The 22,055-nt window shown below is 50.3% G+C and overlaps 1 protein-coding gene across 2 annotated transcripts; it reads right to left on the reverse strand.

Moving 5' to 3' along the window:
• Positions 1 to 360: 360 nt before the first annotated feature.
• On the reverse strand, positions 361 to 21,641 carry wdfy3 (WD repeat and FYVE domain containing 3). 2 transcript variants are annotated; one of them, XM_083905253.1, is made up of 66 exons: positions 21,434 to 21,641; positions 21,198 to 21,321; positions 20,877 to 20,986; positions 20,535 to 20,768; positions 20,235 to 20,427; positions 19,940 to 20,126; positions 19,654 to 19,820; positions 18,930 to 19,415; positions 18,666 to 18,776; positions 18,368 to 18,561; positions 17,983 to 18,254; positions 17,692 to 17,889; positions 17,130 to 17,213; positions 16,628 to 16,817; positions 16,315 to 16,529; positions 16,006 to 16,118; positions 15,681 to 15,918; positions 15,450 to 15,553; positions 15,086 to 15,304; positions 14,817 to 14,998; positions 14,473 to 14,704; positions 14,218 to 14,378; positions 14,009 to 14,120; positions 13,724 to 13,914; positions 13,477 to 13,629; positions 13,198 to 13,275; positions 12,809 to 12,966; positions 12,621 to 12,715; positions 12,413 to 12,533; positions 12,082 to 12,299; positions 11,813 to 12,003; positions 11,549 to 11,683; positions 11,077 to 11,256; positions 10,719 to 10,952; positions 10,515 to 10,614; positions 10,142 to 10,302; positions 9,728 to 9,957; positions 9,535 to 9,644; positions 9,270 to 9,452; positions 8,998 to 9,155; positions 8,778 to 8,855; positions 8,265 to 8,495; positions 7,950 to 8,118; positions 7,700 to 7,863; positions 7,462 to 7,610; positions 7,139 to 7,259; positions 6,875 to 6,960; positions 6,565 to 6,645; positions 6,406 to 6,460; positions 6,193 to 6,312; positions 5,979 to 6,096; positions 5,793 to 5,899; positions 5,562 to 5,715; positions 5,385 to 5,476; positions 5,086 to 5,298; positions 4,764 to 4,905; positions 4,524 to 4,678; positions 4,286 to 4,444; positions 3,994 to 4,173; positions 3,715 to 3,897; positions 3,518 to 3,611; positions 3,283 to 3,426; positions 2,961 to 3,197; positions 2,745 to 2,856; positions 2,404 to 2,601; positions 361 to 2,309 (listed from the first exon to the last, which is right to left on the reverse strand). In XM_083905253.1, the coding sequence occupies exons 1-66, from the start codon at positions 21,611 to 21,613 to the stop codon at positions 2,147 to 2,149; spliced, it is 10,707 nt and encodes a 3,568-aa protein (XP_083761379.1). In that variant the 5' UTR covers positions 21,614 to 21,641; the 3' UTR covers positions 361 to 2,146. The 2 variants fall into 2 exon arrangements, with proteins under 2 accessions (XP_083761379.1, XP_083761378.1); XM_083905252.1 differs by having other exon boundaries at positions 11,807 to 12,003.
• Positions 21,642 to 22,055: the final 414 nt, after the last annotated feature.

A 22,055-nucleotide genomic window follows, 5' to 3' on the forward strand; every position in this document is an offset into this window, starting at 1 on the left:
TGCCTTTCACCCCGTGTCAGCTGTGATTGGCTCCGGTGACAAAGTGGAGTCGCCCTCTGGTGGTAATTTCCTCCTGTGAACCACACATTCATTTAGTTTGTTATAAACACAAATTTGTGAATTTGAAGGGAATTTGTTGTTTGTGAGGACACCTGACCTTTGACCTCCAAAGTCTAAATTGTGAGTCAAAGTGAAGACGAAGCGCACAAACCTGTACACCTCCAGGCCACTAGGTGTCACCAGAGATGAAACATAGGCAATAAGAAACAGGAGTTTGTTTGTTTTGTTTGGTGATAAACAGTAATTATTTATTTATTCATTTATTTATTGACATGAAATGAAAAATAATAAAGTACCAGATCTATTACATTAATGGGGGGAGGGGGTGTTACCGTAGTGACAAATATATACATAAACATTCAGGAATCACAGATTCATGTTGAGTCACAGTCACATGACCTGACACTCGCTCTTTACAAAACAATAAACATGATAATAATGCCATGAACTGACTCCGACTGTCAGCTGTTAATCATCAATAAAACAATCAATAAACAAATAAAAAAAACACCTGCTCATTTGCATAAATATGATTAGTTTTATGAAACCGTTTTTTAATCAAACATGAAAAAAAGTGAAGGTGCAAAGAAATGTTTGACTGACGTGATGACATCATCGCTCGCAACGCCACAGACGTGCAGGGGGAGGAGTTTGAGGAAGAAGAGGGGGAGGAGTTTGAGGAAGAAGAGGGGGAGGGGTTTGAGGAAGAAGAGAGGGAGGAGTACACGTCAGTGTAACGTCAGAGCGTTGAAGTGATTTTGACAGAAAAAAGCAGCATGTTCGTTTACAAACAAACATGAGTAAAGTGACAGTAAACATCAGGATTCACTGATTCTTCTGAATCATCTGATTCAGTTGTGGGAGATTTTCACTGGATTAAAGGTGTAAACTGTATAAATGTTTACATTAAATAATTGACATCAATGTATTTAATATTTAAAATGACCACAGTTCAAATCTAAAAGAGTTGTCCAGCAGAGGGAGCTGTGAGCACAGCATGTCCTGTCTCTGTCCTCTTTGTTCAACAGAAGAAGACGTCAGTGACGAAACAACATCGGTGATAAAGTGACGACCGAATCTGCTGACTCAGCTGTTAGCTTCAGCAGAGCTAACAGCTCCAGGTCAAGTCCCGTGTGATTTCGATAGTCTCAGGAGATTTTTACCCAGCCCTCGTAAAGCCGCGTCAGCTAACAGTAAACAACAAACAAACATGAAGAATATTTACTGTTGTTTACAGTTAATTGACAGTTAGTTCAGATGTTGAATTTCTGTGTTGAAACGGGCGACCCCTGGTGGTTGCATTGAAAATAACACTGTCATTTCAGGCAGCTATGACGTGACAAGTCACACGACTATAAAGTTGTTTTCATAAACGAGTGAACAGTGACTTATAAAAAGAACATTTAAAAATGTCGGCGTGTCATATCACTGATGACATCATCAACATGAGACGTCTCTCCCTCTAACGTGAATTTGCCACTTTTTCATTTAAAAACATTTGAAATAGGTTAGTGTGAAAGGTCAGAGGTCAAAGATGATGATGTCATCAGTTCCTGCTGCTTCAGTCATTGACGTTGATTAAAAAATTGAAATAATAATGTGCGTGTCTGTGTGAGTGTGTCTCTGTGTGTGTGGTCCATTTTCTAGTGTTTCATCACAAAAATAAATCTTACTTTTTTAAAGTGATGTTTTTTAAATAAAAACGTTTGTTTGGCAAAAGAAGAAAAAACAAAGATGGCGATAAAGAAAAAACATTTGTATCCTCTGTGACTCATTACCCACAATCCTCTCTGTTTTTTGTTAGTGTGAAGTTACAGTTGTTTATTTTTTTTATTGACCTTTGTATGTTTGTTTGTTCTTTCTGTTAAAAAGGTCATGTCATTATTTACATTATGGACAAGTTTCTTTGTTCCAGTGAGGGGGGGGGGGGCGGAGCTTCCACAGAGTGGGAATAACGTGCAGCGGGTGATAAAGTGGTGATTGACCTTCATCGTCATGGTGATGATGATGTCACAACCTCCTGCTGCAGACATTGGATGGAGGCGTGGCTCGTGTGGGAGGGGCAGGTGCGGGAATCAAGCACTCCTCAGTTTCTGACGCCGCCACCGTCGTCTCCGCCCCCGTTAGCGACAGTGCTAACGTTAGCGGTGCCACTGCGCTCGTGCTGCAGGTTAAAATAACAGTTCTGACAAACTCTGACTGGAGAAGAGATCTTTAATCTTCTGATCTCTGACTGGAAACGACTGCACCTGGAACACACAATGTTAAAAAAGAACATCAACATATTTATGGATAAAAACAACCGATATAATGTAAGTTTATAATAATAACAACAATAATAACCTGTGACAGAAGAGTTGTCCACAGTTCCTGCAGTGATGCTTCCTCTCCGTCAGTGAGAAGCGGACGCTGCAGCTTGAACAACTGTCCACCACCTCGTCCTTCACCCAGTGGTCGGCCGCCGAGCGCCCGGGCTGCTCGCTGACCGACCAGCTGAAGACTCGCCCACGCCCGTCACCCACCAGGATCTTACTGTGGTCCCTGAGTCAGGGGGCGGAGCCACACAGGAGCATTAGCATTAGCATTAGCAGCAGCAGTGACATTCGTTTCATTTAGGCCACATCCACACGGAAACAATACAAAACCTAAAAAATATTTTTTCGATCACATGATCGGCGTCTTACTTGGAGATGGAGAGTGCGGTGATTTCTGCCGGCTGAGCGTTGTCTTTCCGATCGAACGCCGTGTGCATCGTGAGTTTACTGCGGAAGACCAGCTGACGCTCCCACCTGTGACCTGAGGACCAGCACACAAGCAAACAGACAAACAAAAAGCATTTAAAAAAAAAAACATTCTCGTCTTGTCTCCAGATTGATATCAGGCCACGCCCCCTGACTCACCTGCCCTCAGCTGGTTGTAGGTTCGAGCCTCTGCCATCGCCGTCGTCATTGGTGGAGGTGGCTGCAAGGAGGCGTGGCCTGGGTGAGCTAGGTGACCTTTGCTCTGACCTTCAGAGTAGTTCACAAACACAAAACCGTCTTTTTCGTCGATGCTGAGAGAATCTGACCAGCGGTGAGAGTCGTCGGAGCCGCTGTCCATCATCGACCAGGACGCCGCCGCTCGACCAGACACGCCTGCTGAGAGACAGAGAGAGAGGGGATGAGATGAAATGTGACAGAGGAGGAAGTGAAGAAAATTAATTTTAAACAGGTGTGCTGTCACCTCTGGGCCTGTGGGTGGTGCTGTTGGGCTGACTTCCACCTCCTGTAGATGGGTTGCGTGTTTCTTTGGACTCTTGACTCAGACTCGGCTCGTCTGCGTCCGACTCGCTGCTGTCCTCGTCGCCATGGTGACTCTCACCACCTTCTGCCAAACAAACAAAAAAAAGACGAAGGTTTTATTTGTTGTCGTTTTGTTTAACCTCTGACATCAGCCACATGGTGGCGCCGTCACTCACCGATCTTGTCGTCATGGCAGCAGTCGGACATGTCAGGCTCGACGGGCTGAGGAGCGGGAGTTTCTGGAACCTGGAGAAACTCCGTCCTCCAAAACTACGACAATGTTAAAAACATACAACGATTTAGTGTCATCTTTTTTTTTTTTTTTTTTTAAGGAAAAACATTCTTCAATTGTAATCAGAGTGGGCAGGGTTACCCTGACGACGCCGTCAGAGTGACCGGTGACGATGACGTTCTGCGTGTCCCATTCGTTCATCTCCGACACGCACACGCACAGGATCAGCTGACTGCGACCGGTGAACGTGTTCACGCTGGCGAGCGGGCTCCCGTTAATGCTCCACACGTGGATGTATGTGCCGGCACACGACACCACGTCACCCTGTACACACACACCACACAGAATAAACACTTTGTTGATGACAACTGACACAGGATGTCATTATTTTAGGCCACAGGAAGTGATGTCATCACGCACCGTCAGCTCGTTGATGCACAGAGCGGAGACGGGCGCGCGGTGTCCTCGCAGCTGCGTGATGAAGGACAGTTTGTTCAGGTCCCAGATGATGCAGGTTCGATCCCTGGAGCCGCTGACCACGATGTGGTAGGACGCCGACGCCGTGAGACACGTGACTGCGTCAGTGTGACCCAGTAACGCCTGCCGTACCAAAGCAAACAAACAAAGAAACGGTAACCAACAACAACTTCAAGTTTGGGTTAAATCTCTGATGCTGCAGGAAGTCCAGAAGAAGTGTGTGTGTGTGTGTGACCTGTTTGAGCGTCAGTGTCTTGGCTCTCTCTTTGCTCATCCCCGTCTCCCACACACAGATGGCGGTGCTGGTTCCGGCCGTGATGACCAGTTTTGGGTTTGGACAGATGGAGCAGAGAATCTGGTCCCAGTCGGACAAACACTCGTACACGACCAGGGCCTGAAACCAAAGTGACCTTTAACCTTCGGCACGCAGGATACGCAGAGCGGCGATTGGCTGTTACAGTGACACCACTGACCTTATCGGACTCGTAGTTCGCTAAACGACAGCTGAGGTCAGCGTAACCCCACGCAAACGTCTTACTCCAGGTGGGCGGCACAAGAACTTTGTTCTGCTCCACAGCGAGGACGCCTTTGTCTGTGCACACGATCTGACCCACGGGCTCTTTCAACTCTGGACGAGAGACAGAGAGTCAGGGGTGGGTGTCTGTGTGTATGTGTGTGTGTGTGTGTGTGTGTGTGTGTGTAGATAGTCGTACCTTTGACCGGTGTGAGTGAAGGTCTCAGATTATCCAGATGGTGGAAGAAGATCTTGTCGCCGTTGGCGCTCGGAGGAACGTTTGCTACGTCTCCGTTAGCTTTACTGCGAACGCGTTTGGGAGGGTGTGGCTTCTTAAACAGCTGAGACACAAAAACAATGGCTAGATGTTAGCATGTTTATCAGGACATAAAAACTACTGAACTGACCTTTAATGTTCAAACTGTAGCTGTACATATTAGCATTAATACAGATACCGAAGGTGTGACTGTGGTTGTAGCATTAGCATTAGCAACAGTACAGTGTGCTGTGTATGTTCTCACCTGTTTGGGGATTTGTCCAAAGTTGTTGATGAAGCCGATGGTGGCCGTCTCTTTGAGCGGGTCGTTGATGTTGTAAATGTCCACCTGTCCTTCGTAGAACAGGTGGTGGAAGACGTTGACTGACTCCACGGCGGGCGGTCCCTGCTGCTTGTAGCCAAAGATCAGGTCGATCCACTCGTGAAGGTGAGCGGACACATAGTCACACTCCAGTGCCTGGACCAGGGTGAGAAGACAGAGTCAAAGAGACGTTAGAGCGCCCCCTGTGTGACGCAGAGACGTGCCGAGGCTCAGTGACTCACTTCTCTGTGGACTCTGATGAACTCTCGTGGGTCGCCCTTCGCCCACGGCGGCAGGATGACGTCACTTAACTTGGTACCGTTCTGTTTGGCTCCTGGTTCATCAAACACACACAAACACACATCATGAATATTCATGAGGTCACGTGTCACTGTGACAACAGCAGTTCTGGTACTGACCCAGGTCGAAGTTGTTGGAGTTGAGCAGAAACTCGGGCAGGTAGAAGAACTCAGGGATCAGCTCTTTGACGTCGGCCATGTTGTGTTTGGAGGCGGAGAGCCAGGCTTCGCGAATGCTGTGGAACATCCTGTCCGCCAGGTCAAAGTGTCCTCCCTGGTTACCATAGAAACGTGGTTAACACACAGACACACACGTGAAACGAAGGGATTATTGATCAGTCCTGATCAAACCTGAAGTCTGAGGAAGATCTGCGTGAACGGCTCCATACGGACGAGGTAGGACGCCACGATCATGGCGGAGGAGTAGTGTGTGCCGTAGTGGTACGCTGGGGTTTCACCTGGCGACACAGACAAACAACATGCTCAGCGTAACCATGGAAACAGCCCGGTGTCGTGTGTCGCTCGCTGGCGTCTTACCGTTGGGATCCTCCCAGTCCTTGTACCTCTTCTTGTACTGTGTCAGTCTGTCGTCCGTCTGCGCGCCCATCGGTTTCGCCAGGTTACGGAACGTCTTGGTGTTAGTCAGGTCCAACTCCTAGTTAACGTCATCAACAGTGAGTTTGAGTTAAACACTGGTAACTCGCACTAACAAACACACGATGATGATGATGTCATCATTGTTGTTGTTTACCTCAGAGTCATAGTCGGCCAGGATCCACGGGAAAACCGGATACTGCATCAGGTCGTTGTAGGAGCGACCGGCTAACGTGTTCAGGTGCATCAGGTACTGGAAGTTACTGATCTCTCCACGCTGGAACACACACACACACACACACAGTGAGCAAAGAGACAGCGCTGCAGTGTGATGATGATGATGGTGATGATGTCATCAGCAGGTTCTTACCTCCCATCGCTGAGTGACTGATTTCTCACCAACCAGAGTGCTGAGTAATCCAGACCTAACACACGTGTGTTAAAAACAACAATCAATAATCAATCAATTATCAATCATGTGACATTAATCTGATGTCACAGTCTCTCTCTCTCTCTCCATGTCTCTCACCCCTGCTCCACACTGGTGTTTGGCCTTTGACCTGAAACAGACTCCGAGCTGTCGGTCAGTGAAGGCACCACGGCCAAGAACCTGCACACAAACCACACAAAGACACCATAATCTCACCATGCAACACATCTAATCTCTGGATTCAATCGGGACGACACGTTTAACCTCTGGATTTAATCTGGACGGCACGTCTAACCTCTGGATTTAATCGAGACGAATGTCTAATCTCTGGTTTAAGTATGGACTCCGTTTAATCTCTGGATGAAGTGTGGACTCAGTTTAATCTCTGGATTAAGTGTGGACTGGTTACCTCTGGTAGACTTTGTTGCGGACCCCTTTCTGAAAAGCCAACAGGTAGTTCCTTCCGTCTGCAGAGAAAACCTCCACCGCCATTGGCTAAAGAAGGAGAAGGAGGAGAAGAAGAAGAAAGATGGTGTGAGTCGTGTATGTGTGGTTTTGTCTCTTCAGATCTGTGTTATGTCTGACCCTAATCCTAATCCTGCTGACATGACTGTGTTGTTACAACAGCAGAGTCAACAGCTGTGTGTGTGCGTGTGTGTTTGTGTGTGTGTACCTGCAGCAGGTATCTCCTCTTGTGAACTTCCTTTATGTCCTCGTAGGCGAAGATGCTGCAGCTTCTCTTTAACTGAGTCTGACCTTGTCTCGCTCCTCGGGGAATGATGGCCTCATGTAAACTGCTCACAGGAAACAGGAAATCAAATAGGAAGTGATGTCATTCAATGGCACTTTTACACTATACAGTTCCAGCAGTGCTGCCACTAAATACACCCGACTCCTCTGTTAAATACCAACATATTAGACATTTCCTTTGCTAAATGTTGGAGATTAACGACACTCTCTGACGTCATTAGTATCAGATCAGAACTGTGGACGTACGCTGACGGCAGGGTGTCGATGTCTCTGATCTCTCGGGACACGGTCATGGTGAACCCGTCGATGACGTAGAAATGTTCTTTCCCGAACAGCAGCAGCCCCTCGCTGGTGTCCAGACCCTGGACCCGAGCGCATCGGTACATGTGCTGGATCTGGAGAGAGAGATCAAGTGCCAGATGATCACATGACCCGACGACACGTCTGTGATTTGTGTTTGATCTGAGCGTGCGAGGCTGCCGACCTTTTCTCCGTCCTCCAGGAGGCGCAGCAGCGACGTGTTGTCCGTCCTCTGCTCGTCCTCCAGGCCTCCGGACTCCATCAGCTGATCCTGAATCTGCTCCTGGCCGTCGTCATCGCCGCCGTCCGCCGTCGACCGAGAACGTTTCAGCGGCGCCTTCACCAGACCTGCGGCGTTCACACAGATGGAGGCGTGTATAAGTCAACACGTTATTCTGTCAATCACCTCAGCCCCACCCTCTGACACCACTGACCTTTGACCCTGGCGATGGTGTCCTCTCCGTGCTCGGGCTCGTGCGGCGCCGCCTCCCCCTCTGTGCTGTGCTCCACTGAGTGCTGGTACATGCCGGGATTTCCACACAACAGACGCATGTAGTAGTCTTTACTGTCATAGCTGACGGCTCGCCGGTAACGCAGAGGCTTCTGGGGGCGGAGCCAAGAGACAACATCAGACTGATGTCACGGTAGCTCACGTGTCGACAAACACCTCAGTTTAGATGTCAACAAACATCATTAAACAACACTTTAGTACACATATCAACCAAAGTTCACATGTGTGTCTAACCCACCTGAGTAGAGGTGGCGCTGTACTCCGTGTCAGGAATGTACGGGTAGTGGATGTAGAACATGTCATTGCGGACCATCTTCTTCCTCATGCGACACGGCCCCTCCGTCATCTCCAACATGAACTTGTCCAGGTGAGAGCCGATGGGCGGACCCCACAGACCGCGCTCACGCAGGAGCTCGTACTCGATCGACGCCCACTCCTCAGTCACGTACTTCAGAGCATTCTGCTGCCGCTGGAGAAGGAGGAAGAGGAGGAGGACAAGATAAGAATCAACTAAATTTGTAAACCACTCACTCTCCCACACCAAAGCCCATAGAGAAAATCAGTGATTTTAACATGACAGCACACATGAGTTGTCGATCCACTGCTGCCTCCATCACTAAGTTCAAATGTCTTATTTATTTTGTTTTATATTCTTCAGTGTATGAAATGCTTTTTTTCAGATTTACCTCAGGGATACAAAGCGAAAAAGCTTGAACTGTGCCTTTAAGTGGTAGAGCAAGTGTGTGAGTACCTCCTGATGTTCTTTGTACTGCAGAGCCACCAGGTCTCGAACCACAGCGATGTGAGTGAACATCCACTGAAACGTTTCCTGAGGGCGAAAAACGTGGACACACAGAAAAAAAGTTATTTTCTGGAAACATACATGTACTTTTACTCAAGTATCACTTTAAAGTACATTATACAAGACTGTTATGCATGTGTGTGTGGGTGTGGGTGTGTGTGTGCAGCACCTGTGCAGAAACACTGTTCTTGTTCAGACTGTTCTCCTTCTTGTTGCGACGAACACCCGTTAACTTAGACAAAGCGAAGCCGCTGCTGACTCGTGACAGTTTGGACTGAGACGCTGGAGCCACGGTTTCACCACGACTGATGCACTTCTTCTCATGTACTGAAGGGGGAGCAGGAGAGTCACATTCAGTGATGACATTATGTCTGAATGACTAATGAAGGTAAGTAGACAGTGAGTGAGTGACAGGTACGACAACCACTCTCTCCCTCTCACCCAGGTGGTTCTGCCAGCTCTTGAGGGCGGGCTCTTCGAGGGCGTGGCGTGCGGTGGCAATGTCCACGTGTCCTCTGTCGTTGCACGGCAGCGACACTTTGAAAATGTCCTCCAGCATCTGTCGTTTGCTGTGCATCAGCTCCGTCCACACGCGGTTGACGGCCTTCAGCAGCAGCTGTCGTCCTGCACAGATCACGCATACACACACGTGTCACACATGTGTCACTCTCTCACATCAACAGCACATAATGTAACGGCGTCTCACCCTCGCTAACGTCTTGGTTGTGCGCGGCGTCAGCCTCGTTCTCCGTGGCCATCATGACGTGCCAGGTGGTCATCCTGGCCTCGGCCTCCAGACCGAAGCCGTCCGCGCTGCTGCACACACGCGCACATACAATTGAGAGGGGGTGGGGCTACAGCAGGTCGACCTTGTGATTGTGCCATCGCCTCCATCTTACCTCCCGTTGTGCAGGCAGATGAAGCAGTGAGCCAAACATGCCACAAAATCCTGGTCATGGTTCCCTGGACCCAGAACCAGGTTACGGTTGACAGTCAGAACACGCAGGGCGTCCAACAGCGCCACCTGCTGAGCTACGGTCTTATGTGGTCGACTGAGCTGATACAGCACGGTCCGATTGAGACAGTGATAGATGGTGTCGAGGGACAGACCCTGGGCCCGACGCTTAGACTGTAGTAACAGAAAGAGAAAAGTAATCTTTCATGTAAAAGTATGTTTTATTGTGCTTCTTAAAACTTACAAAAACAACAAAACAAGAAAATAAGAAATAAAAAGGAAACAAAATCACTCAAGTATTAAATCAATAAACAACTGGTCTCTGTTGGACCTGGTTCTATAGAACCTCTGTCGTTACCTGTCCTATGAGCTGGACGATGAAGTCCACCACCATCTTGGAGTCCTTGTTGAACATTCCCTGCCACAGTTTGTCCACCACTCGCTGACTGAAGTAGAAGACGTTGTTGACGAGGATGTTATAACTGCCACTGCTGCTGAGCGGCAGAGACGCATCTTCACCTGCAGGGGGAGACGGAGAGACAGCTTGTAAAAAATATGTCCCACAGAACCAGAGAACAAAACAGGGAAAGAGAGGACATCACTGTCACCCCCTGGGGACAAATAAAGTTTTTTGAATTAGTCAGACTTGGACAGTTAACAGCTAATTTGTCAGTCTCAAATCCATTGGTATTCAAATCGGGTGAGGACCATCTTGGTGGCGATGACCTCACCTAACAGGACGTCTGCAGCCAGCAGATGTTCCATGACACCGTCCAGGACACTGGACTGAAACTCCTTCTGCTGCGTCCTGGTGGAGCGCTCTGGAGACGCCTGGAAACGCACAAGACAAAACAAACATTAGATCACAGATGTCGTTAGTCATCACAGATTCTTCCACGTCCACGATGACCCTGAACGCTGCACCTCCTCCTCACCTCCAGCAGCAGGTCGATGACAGGCGTCTGCTTGCTGGCCGGCGTCGTACACAGGTTGTCCATGATCAGAACCCTCATGAACTCAAAGACATATTTTTTGGCAGGGTGGTTGGTGAGCGACGTCTTGGAGCCGACGTTGCAGTACTCGGACTGACTGCGGTTCATACCCGAGTCTCCAGAGAACGCTTTGAACTCCTCGATGGGAGAACCGGCTTCATCGTCCAGATCACTGACCTAAGTGGCCAAAGTTGAAAATATGACTTTGTCATTTTGCAAATATAGTGTTCACAGATATCTCAAGACAGATTGACAACCTAAAGTCACAAGGACTCCTCACACAATGGTCACACAAACGTACCATCTCAGAGTACGGCCTGATGTTGAAGGGGAAGACGGAGGCCGCCAGGGCACACAGGAAGTCTGGGCTGTGCCACATGGGTGCCAGATCAGCCACGTTGTGGTAGAGGTACCTGAAGAACTGCATGAGCGTGACGGGATAATCTCTGAGCCACGAACCCTCCTCCTCCGACTGCCACGGCTGAGAGAGAAACACCAGAAGAAACATGATAAGAAACATCAGAGGTATGAGGAGAAACACCAATAGAAAAACAAGAAGAAACATCAGAAGTATGAGCAGAAACATGAGAAGTATGAGAACAAACACCAGGAGAAACACGAAGAGAATCATCAAAAGTATGAGGAGGAAACACCAGAAGAAACATCAGAAGTATGAGGAGAAACACCAAGAGAAATACCAAGAGGAATACCAGGAGAAACATCAGAAGTATGACATGACAAACATGTGTTCAGAGTGTGTATATGGTTCTCACCAGGTTGAACATGCTACGTAGCATAGCGAGCAGCAGAAAAGCGGCCTCAGTGCAGACGCTGTGGATAGAGCTGAGCACGGCTCCACTGGAGGCCGTGACGCCGAAGATGAAGGTCCAGATGGAGTCGAGGTCAAACTAAGAGAGAGCACACACACACACACACTTGATCATAATCATGAACGTCCCTGTTGTTTGGTGAGGAGCAGACATATTTGTGGTCAGTGAAGAAGAAGAAGAAAAAAAGGTCAGAATACTAACATGTACCTGCAGACTGTCTGGCAGCTCTGTGACTGGCTGCTGCAGAAACAGCGCCATCAGCAGGAAGTACAGCTCTGGTACATTGGTGTGCTTGGTCAGCAGCGTCTGCAGCACAGGGAATCCTGGGAAATGACACGCGTCCCGGTTGATCTCTCTCAGCGTGGAGCGCCCACCGGCGCTGCGGCCCACGTTGAAACCTGGAGTGGGCGGAGTTACAATATTAGCAGATCAATATAAAGTGCGGTGATGCTCCACCCCTGGGAACCTGCACTCACCCATCACGGTGCCGATCTTGTTGGTCAGCACGGAGTCGGTGTGGTCGAGCCAGCCGCCGCCGCACACGCCCTCTTTGAAGCGGTTGAGGATGGACTGGTTAGAGAGCAGAACCACCAGGATCCACAGCGCCACCGTCACCGTGCTGGAGTGAACGTGTTCCTCCATGAACATCAGCAGCCAATCAAAGCCCAGCGTCCGCACCAGCTCCTCACACGCCCTGCAGGGGGAGACAGAGAGTTACGGAGTGTTACGTTGATACGTGGATTAAAGTCACAGGTTTATAACTTTTGTCATTAGGTTATGACATTGGACATAGGTCACGTGACGTACTGAGCGTTGACGCTGCTCTTCTCTTTGGAGGTGAAGAGCAGATGCAGCAGGTTCTCCAACAGTCGGTTTCTCAGCAGGATCAGGTTTGCAGACAACAACCCTCCGAAGTCCTCGTCGTTCCCTGGACACAAAAACACACACAAACAAACGTGTCAACAATAAACATGATATATTACCACCTTTATTATTGATTATCACTGATCATTACCTGCATCGATTTTCTCCTCGTTGCTTATTTCCATGACGACAAACTTCTCACACACGGCAAACGTGGGCAGAGTGGAGGAAATGAACTGACCGAACCTGTGAAGACGAGACAGGTCAGTGACCACCACCACTAACTAACTAACTAACTAATTAACTAACTAACTAACTAACGTGTGTGTGTGTGTGTACCTCAGCAGGTCGTGCGTGTGTGTAAACCCCTGCAGCAGCAGACTCAGGACGTTGCTGATGGCCGCCACCGTGGGCTGCGACAGCGTCATGTCTCTGAGCGTCAGCAGCAGACGAGGAATCAGCTGAAACTCTCGCAGCAGTTTGGCGTTTTTCGCCGCCTCACTGTTCAGACAAGAAGTGATACAGCGTACAGTTAGATCAGAGCTGCATCTGTGACATTACAATGTAAACACTGAATAGAACGGTTCAGTTTGGTTCAGTACAGTTGCGAATGTTATTGTGCTAGACCGGCTCCACCCAGGACATTCAGCTGATTGGGCTGAACCAAAGTGAACCAAACTGAACTGTGCCATGATGAAAACACAGCACATCATAATCATCATCAACACTTGCCTGGACTCAGTCAGCAGCTCGATGAAGTGCTCGAACAGAGAGAGGTGGAGCTCGTAGGGGGCGTGAAGCCAAACCTGAGGGGGAGGAGACTCAGGGTCAGCTGACACACCGACAGGTTAAAGGTCACATTCTCACCAAGTGCAGGTGGCCACAGTCTTAATTCCCCCCCTAAACCCTTTAGCCCAGTGTGTGCGTGTGTGATCATGCAGTTGGGGATGATGGAATCCTCTGACCTCATCTAACCTGACCCCTCAGTTCAACCTTTGACCCCTCACCTCCAGGTCACACAGCAGGTCTTGGAAGGCGGTGCAGTTGGGGATGATGGACGTTTCGTGGCCGCTGTCGACCGTTCCCACCAGAGAGAAGGTCAGGTGAAGGATGTGACTGTTGAGCAGCGAGCGTTTCTTCTTCAGCAGCATGGCGAGCAGCTGGACACACCACAACAGGAAATGTGTCACCGCTGAACAGGAAGTGTTAATAAAAAAACAAACTGACCATGTGACAGATGTAGACATGGCTGACCTGGTAACCTTTGATGCGTTCCATCTCCTTACTCGCCAGCGGGTTACTTTTCACCACACACACCAAAGCTTTAACGGCTGCGTACAGACCCTCCACATCCGACGCCATGGCAACCAGACCCAAAATGGCCGCCGCCCCACCCACGTACTGCAGGTTGGTGGCGACAGGTTTGGGGACGAAGACGCGGACGCCTGGACGGGAAGAGGATTTAAAATCAAATCATCGTTGGGTCGTAAAACAGAAAGTGATGTCACTGTATTATGGTCTGTTGGTGTCACCACTTACCCAAGTAACCAATCACAGCTGCTCCAATGGTGCGGGCGGGACCGTTGAGATGACCAGCAGCGTTATGAATCAGCTTCACTGGAGTCGCGTTTTCATGAGAGGACACGGCCAGCTGAGGACGAGCGAGGGACAGAAAGACAGAGACAGACAGAGAGTCAGAGAGCGAGAGAGAGAGGGAGAGGCAGAGTGTTTGTTTGTTTGTGACTCACCTGTTTGGCGATGGCTTTGCTGTCCAGTTTGTTGTAGACTTTCCTGATCTTGGCGACGGTGAGCGTGGACACAGAGACGGCGTACAGACTGAAGGACACCTTCTCCTCTGGAACCAACACCACTGGAGACGCAGGGGACACGTCCACCTTTGAGTCTTTGCCTATGACAGTCAACAGAGAGATGGAGACACAGGTGACGACCAGAAGACGAGGAGACATCACTGTCAGAGGTTATGAGGTCATGGGATCACTCACATGGCAGGTACACGGCCTGGAAACTGCCCACATAGTTGGGGCCCAGTTCATAGATGGCGGTGACACTGGTGGCGGGCAGAACCTCCTCCAGGAAGTGACTCGGCCCCAGACGCCACACCAAGCTGGTGAGCTGGCGCTGAGCCGGTGGCGTCCCCACGTAACCGTAAACCGTGCTGACCACAGGAGGGTTTGTGGAGCCGGAGCCGCCCGGAGCACTGTGAATGTAGTGAAGCTGGAGGAGGGGAGGGGGAGGAGCCAAGGGCGGAGTCAGAGAGGAAAACATGAACTGAGGAGAACGTTTCCGATTCATGTCTCGTGATGATATCTTCCGTCTGCAAGTTTACCTTGACCGTGTTGACGAGCTGTCCGTCGATGTACAGCGTGGCCATGCTGTTCTTCAGCATGCCTTTACTCATCACCAACACCAGGTGGTGCCACTGACCCTCAGCGATCAGCTCGCCACAGCGGAAGCGAGCGCAGCACGGCAGCAGCTCGTAGAAGGTCGACTCCTCGCTCGACTCGTCAGCTGGAAGACAAAACATCAGGTCAGGTGACTGAGGGGGCGGAGTCGCATCGCCTCCGTTTTTGTTTATTTATCGTTGTTTGGACTCACAGTAGGACTGCAGCAGCTCCTCCTTGGTGGACACTGTCAGCGTTCGGTCTTTGGTGGACAGAACCACGGCAAGACAGACGTAGTGCTGCTCTGAAGACATCGCCCGACGGACAACGGTCAGCAGACGAACGGGGTGAGAGTGAGGCGGAGAACTGAAACGCTCCACACAAAACCAGGTGGAGTAGCTGAGTCCCGAGGGTGGAGGAAACAAGCGCTCGCCTGCAGGAGGAGGCAGAGGGGAGGTGAGAGGAGGCGGGGCTCGTCTCTCCATGTATATGTGTCTGTGTGTGTGTTTTGATGGGTCTCACATGTTATTGCTACACTGATTGACAGGCAGACATGATGGAGGCGGAGCTTTGTTTACCTGAGCCCATCCCGCTTAGCACTGTTCCGTCAGTTACAGCTGAGCTGGTGGTGGCGCTAGAGGGAGAGTTGTGAGGAGGAGCTACACTGGGCAGAAAGAGACACCTGCACAGGAAACACACACAGACACAGTGGTGAAAATATGTTTCTCTGAATCCCAGTCATTATGATACAAGATAATGGTGACAGGAAGTGTGTGACAATAAAAACACACTGAAGTTTTTTCACTGACCCGAAACCCTCCAGCGACGTGTCAAACTCCACAAACGCTGGAGTGACAGCAGACCCGTGCAGGCGGATGTCATGCGGCGTCGTCATGGAGACCAGACACTTGACTCGGGTGAGGGGAACAGTGCTGCCCTCTGCTGACCGCACCAGACTGCGGCTGATTCGGTACTGACCGTTATCCTCCGCCGGAGTCGTGAAGACGCTGTCAGGGCCAAAGCCTTCCATGGACATGGTCATACTGCCTGTACCACACACACACAGAGGAACATGGTTACCATGTGACTCAGTGTGTAGGTCTTGTGACTCAGTGTGTTGGTCATGTGAATTACCTCTCATGTCTGCGTCGTAGCTCAGTGAACTGGGTTTGTGGACTCGATACTGTTTGAGCAGCTTCTTGTCCCAGGCTCCACAGTTGAGAGGATTTCCCAGACGTAAGAATTCTCTGAGGACAAAGACAAACAGGAGACAAAGACACTGTTAAAGGGACATTACACCATATTACAGTCACTCACAATAACAATGAATTTACATTATCATAATAATCATGACTGTAGAAAATTCACATCAGTGACTTGCAAAAGGTGTCTGCATACAGTCTGAATGCACTCATAGATGCACAGTGCCAGCAGGTGGCGTACCTGAGGGCCATGGGCTGCAGTGCCTGTGAGGCCAGCCTCTCAAACATCCTCTGCAGCGGCGGGTGCAGCGGGTGATCTTCATCACTCAGAGCGTGACTGCAGCGCTGCAGCACACGCTGGTGCAGACTGGACTCGCACAGAACCTGCTGGTTCCTCTCACTGTTCACCAGGAGCTGCAGGATGTTCGCCACGGCCAGCTGCAGGTCCAGAGCATGCTGGGAGACACAGAGCGAGAGGGTGTGGCTTAAACATCATCGCATATTCAAAGACAGGTACAAAAACAACAGCGTGACCTCAGAGTCGCTCGCCTCACCTCTGGTTGGCTGTCGGAGCAGATGGACGGCAGCAGGTCCAGCATGGCCAGCACCGCCCCCGGGTGGATGACCACCATGTCCGACCAAGACGAGGAGGACACATGGTGGGTGGGGCTAGTGAGTTGGAGTTTGAGGTCAGTGAGGGCTTTGGCTGGGGCGGATGGGCCGGACGTCCCGTAGTAACCGTGTCTGTCAGAATCAGTCACATGTTCAGTCACATGTGCAATGAAAGAAACACATGGCCACAAGGTGGCAGCAGCAACAAGCATTTGTTTCGGGATCAATCTGCTGAATCATGACATCACATCTGTGTGACACCATCTACCAGCAGATGAGAGATGAGTTTTGAGATGAGAATTCACTTCCTCTTTAAATGAGATGACATAGGGGTTAGGAGGGGGCGGAGTCACGAGACAGGAAAGAGAAGTAGAAGGGAAAAGGAGAAGAAGGAGGAGCAGGAGGACGAGGAAGAGGAAGAGGACAAAGAGACGCTGTAGCTACCTCTTCCTGGCGAGGGCAGGTGTGCCCCAGGGTGAGGGCAGCGAGGTCTCATGAGTCAGACAGGGAGGAAGCTGCTCCGCACGACTGCGTGGTCACACACACACAAACACACACACACACACACACGCACACAGGTGTGCAGGTGGGGCAGGCAGAGAGTGTCAAAGGTTAAAGAAAGAAAAGAAGACGTTAATAAAGAGAGAAACAGGATCAGAGGAAAGAGCAGGAGAACATGAACAACAGGCTGAAACTGATCCTGACGTCAATTCACTCAGACGAGGGTGAACCCTCAGAAAAGAACGTTCTCAGAGTGACATCACTTTAGCATCTTTTAAAACCATGTCAGACATGACGGGCGTTACTATGGTAACCACTCTAACACACGGCGTACAGAGGACAACACCCCTTTAACCAACGTCTGACCTCTGAAACAGGAAACATGGCAGCAGCTGCTGTCGTCATGACAACACCACTTAGACAATAAAAGGTCCGCCACATGACTGAAAAAGTTGATGTGTCACAATGAGAACGTCCTTCTCACCTGTGATTAACTGTGACTGACCTGTCGAAGGAGTCTGTGGACATCTTGTACAGGTAGATGAAGAGCTTGCTGCAGTGTTTGAGCGTGGGACAGACGTTGTCTCCTGCACAGCCTCCGGGGGCAGCGTCGTCCTCCAGCAGCCTCTGGAAAGGCTGAGCGTTGGAGGGAAACACGGCGGTGGACGAGATCTTCTTCATGTCGGAGAAACAGCCGAGCAGCCTGGAGACGACGGGAACCAGAGAGTTACCGACGTCGCAAAAAACCTAAACACACCACAGAATCCAGCGGGAAAACACAGTCGCATGACCTCACCTCACGGCGTCAGCCAGCTTCTCAAACTGGATCTCTGTGCGGAAAAAGTGCGAGTTGGCAGGTTCGTAACGCATGGCGGCGGTGAGCGTGCAGAAGACGGTGAGCACGAGCTCGAACACCAGGTTCTGGTTGATGCGCTCCCAGCCGTGACGTGGCGGCTGGCACAGCGAGCGCTCCATGGCGACCAGCAGGGACGTGACGTACACGAAACCACCCACCTTACGAAACACGGTACGTGTGCGGTGACTTTCGCGAAGCACCGACAACAGCGCCTGAAGAAGAATGAAAAGAAGTGGATTAAATGTGTGTCCAGGCGACATGTTGTTGTACCTTTTAAATGTTAATATTTTTAAATGATTTACGTGCGTGTGTGCTAACCACTCACCCTCAGGATGTCGGTCTTGAGCTGTAGCTCAGTGGGCGGGGCCGAGTGCATCAGTCCCAGCAGTGTTCCCATGTCGTCGTCTCCGGTGGGAGACAGGATGAGCTGCTGGATGATGCGGAGGGAATGTTCACGACACTGACGATACTTCACGATGTTGTGGACGCAGCGAGCGCCGCCAAACTCTCGGAACAGAGCTGAGGAGAAGGAGAGGAGAACGAGGTTTAGCCTTAGATCCATGCCCTTTGACCCCTTTATCATACTGTATAGCTGCATATACATACGTGTAGAGAGTACATACCTGCATTGGTGCTGGTGGTGTTGCTGCCCTGCAGCAGCACAGTCAGAGTGTCCATCACTAACCAAGCTAACTGTTTCTGCTCCTCAGCCACTGAGTTGTTCTTACACTCAGCTGCAGACAGAGGGGGAGGAATCAGAGTGAGACACCATCATGTCCGCATTCAAGACAGAAAATGTATTTACATTAAAGAGAGAAAACAAAGGAAGTATAAATATAAATGACTGTATTCGTATGAATAGACAGGTGATCATTAGGGCTGCTCACCTTGGTCGTTGCTGTGTGGCGTCGGCGGCTGCTGCGTGGTCGGGTCTTTGAGCAGGGCGGCGTACTTGTGCAGCAGGTTGACCAGCACCTCCAGCAGGCCGACCTCTCTGAGGACATCGCTGAACACCGGGTCATGTCTCGCCAGCTTCAGCAGCGTGCGCACGGCCGTGACGCTGCAGGCGTGCGACGTGCTGGCTTTGAGCAGCACGCTCACGCTGAACAGCTCCTTACACGGGACGTAGTTGAGGCTGAAGACCACGAACTCCAGCAGCTCAAAGTACTTGACCTGAGAGTCGGCCATTTTGACCACGCGCTCGGCAAACTGCGACAGCGTGTGCTGCGACTCCAGGACGAAGTAGTTGGCCGGGTCTGATGCGTAGATGTTCCCGATGGCGTCCAGCAGCATGCACACTAACCGGGTACTTTTAGCACGTAGGAAGGCGTTCTGGAGGACAGCGAAGGCCTGGATGTTCCGCACCGTGTGTCCTGAAGAGGAACCGGGTGAAAAAGAAGAATGTTTGTGATGAGAGGGCGAGACTTTCAGAGTCATAGCAATAACGACAATATCAACAATGATCAAATAATGATAATAACATATGTCCAACTGAAGAATAGAAAACATCATATTCTTCTCTTTTACAGGAAAACTGTCATTACTGTTCACTACTGTTTACTGCTGTTATTACTTAAGCTAACTACTGTTGACTACTATGCAGCAGCTCACCTTTCCCTGAAGGCTGTGGCAGAATGAATCCAGGCAACAGGAAGGGGGCGCCGGTGGTGAGCCCTGCAGGCTTCAGCTCCGTCACTCCATACGTGGTCAGACAGGTGATCAGGTTGACCAGGTCCTTCAGTGCATCTTTTGATTCATCCTCCTTGGCCTGTTCCAGTCTGACACACAGAGGGGGAGAGAGAGTGAGTGAAGGGGGAGGGGGGGGGTGTGTTTGAAGGTCATGTGACCCACAGATCTCCACTCAGGTGAGCAGTGGCAACGATGACCTGACTCTCACCTGATCATGAGGTCGCAGAGGAAGGCGTAGCCCTGGCACATCCTGAAGTCGTCCAGCAGCGTCTGAGACACGTCGCTGGAGTCTTTCAGGAAACACGAGAGGCCGGCGAACATCTCTACGATCTCCAGAGGCGAGAGGTCGTCGGACTGCTGCATGTTCTGAACACACGTGGACAGACATTCCTTCTCTGGAGAGAGAACAGGTGGATAAAGAGGCAGAGACAGTGAGGAATTCTCTCAAACTCTCATTCATTCATAACAGAGAATCATCAGCATACACACACACACACACACACCGTGTATGTATTTGACCACGTTGACACTGAGGCCGTGGCGGGAGATGGTGGTCAGCACCTCGCCGGAGCTCCTCCTCCACGGCAGGTTGTGGGGGGGGCACCAGGAGGTGATGGCGCTAAAGAGCAGCTGAAGGTCGTCCTTCTGAGCCAGTTCCTCAGCCGGAGACACGAAGGTGCAGAGTTTCACAAGGATCTGCAGGAGGTCAGAGACACAGAGGAGGGTCACGTGTGTGCCGTTTTTCTATGGACATGAAGACTTTCTGCAGCAGCTTAAGTAACTACATGTCGCGGTCCTTTTACCTGGACAAAGACTTTCTGCAGCAGCGCCCTGCGGTCAGCCAGCGGTAGCTCTGGCTGACTGTGGCTCTGGACTGGCATCTTCTCCTGAGTGGACGGCGGCGGCGGTGGGGGTGGCGGCGGCTGTTGGGTGGAGCCCAGCGGGGCCTCGGTCATGTGAGGCAGGTCAAAGAACAGGTAGAGACATTTGACCAGAGTGGAGGGGACGGACATGGTCGTCATGCAGTCCACGGTTTTCTGAAACATGAACAAATGACATTAAAGTCCATCTGGTAAAGACCCACAGTCACAGAGTGTGGACAGTCTGCAGTGACTCACACAGGAAGTGACATCATCAGTTCTCACCTGCCCAGATGATGCTAACAGGTTGATGGTGGTCAGCAGCATCCAGCCACGACTGGCCTCCTCACTCTGGTTCACCTCCAGGAACTGGACGATGGCTCGACTTGCTGCCTCTGTATCACATGACCGAACACGTTACATGTATGACATGAAGAAGAATAAATAAAGTTGTTTTTGAAACTATCTGATCAGCCATTTTAGCTCCAGATTTTCCAGATATGCTTTATTTAGGGAAGGAGTCTGTCATCCCAACTCCACCGTACTGAAACACCTGACACTCCATGTCTTATGGTCAGTCAGGGTTGCCTCTTCGCCCAAACTCACCTGTGGATTTGTTGGACGCTCGACGTCTGATTTCGGTCACCATGAGACGAGACACCTGCGTGGTGAACTGCAGCAGGTCAGAGAACTTCTCCATCATGGTGCTGGGCGGAGCATTTCCAAACACCTGTAACACAGTTCGTCAATATTATGTCTCCATTGTGTCTTCTGAGCTCAGAAGATCACATGTAAACATATCTGACGTATAACCCCGCCCCCCCGCTGTTATGACCTCATACCCTGTTAAAGACGGGCAGCATCATGTAGAGCTTCTCCTCTTGCTCCTTCTGGGTCATGTGACGAGGCGGGTGACACAGCTCGGAGAAGAGGCGGCGCAGGTGCATCAGGCCCAGAGCGTTGTCCTGAGGACTGCACTCCTCCTGCCGCGGCCGCCCCATGATCCTCTTCACCATGTTCATCTTCAGCGGGCTTTGTCAGGGCGAAGGTGGCCCTGTGGGCAGGGCAAAGGAATCAGTACTTCATCATCATCATCGTCATCATCATCAAAACACTGAGGTGGACCCAGGTGTCAGGTCTGATTAATACCTCGTCGATAAAGAACCACACACTGATGAAGAAAGTGAGATTAAACGATTCTGGTCACATGACAACTGTGTGATCAGACTGTGAGCGAGTCTCTCTCACACACACACACACACACATACACAACTATGATTCCTCATTAATATTCATGTTCAGAGTTAAATCTGCCTCTGAATGAAGCCGAGTCAGCACATGTTCAAGTCCAAGCAGGAAATGACACACACCAGAGAAAAGCTACTTCCTGTTTTAACAAGTGCATCATAAGAACCAGTAACTTTTCACCAGCCAGTGACCACTGACTTTCTGGAAAAATAAGGA

Source organism: Microchirus variegatus, assembly GCF_963457635.1.
Source record: "Microchirus variegatus genome assembly, chromosome: 18".
NCBI classification, from domain to species: Eukaryota; Metazoa; Chordata; class Actinopteri; order Pleuronectiformes; family Soleidae; genus Microchirus; species Microchirus variegatus.

Coding starts and splice junctions, on each gene's coding strand:
- wdfy3 (XM_083905252.1), bottom strand. CDS start 21,613: ATGAACATGGTGAAGAGGATCATGGGGCGGCCGCGGCAGGAGGAGTGC. Junction 5,900..5,978: donor GGACTGGGAGGATCCCAACG/GTAAGACGCCAG, acceptor CTGTGTCGCCAG/GTGAAACCCCAGCGTACCAC. Junction 5,477..5,561: donor CTCCAACAACTTCGACCTGG/GTCAGTACCAGA, acceptor TTGATGAACCAG/GAGCCAAACAGAACGGTACC.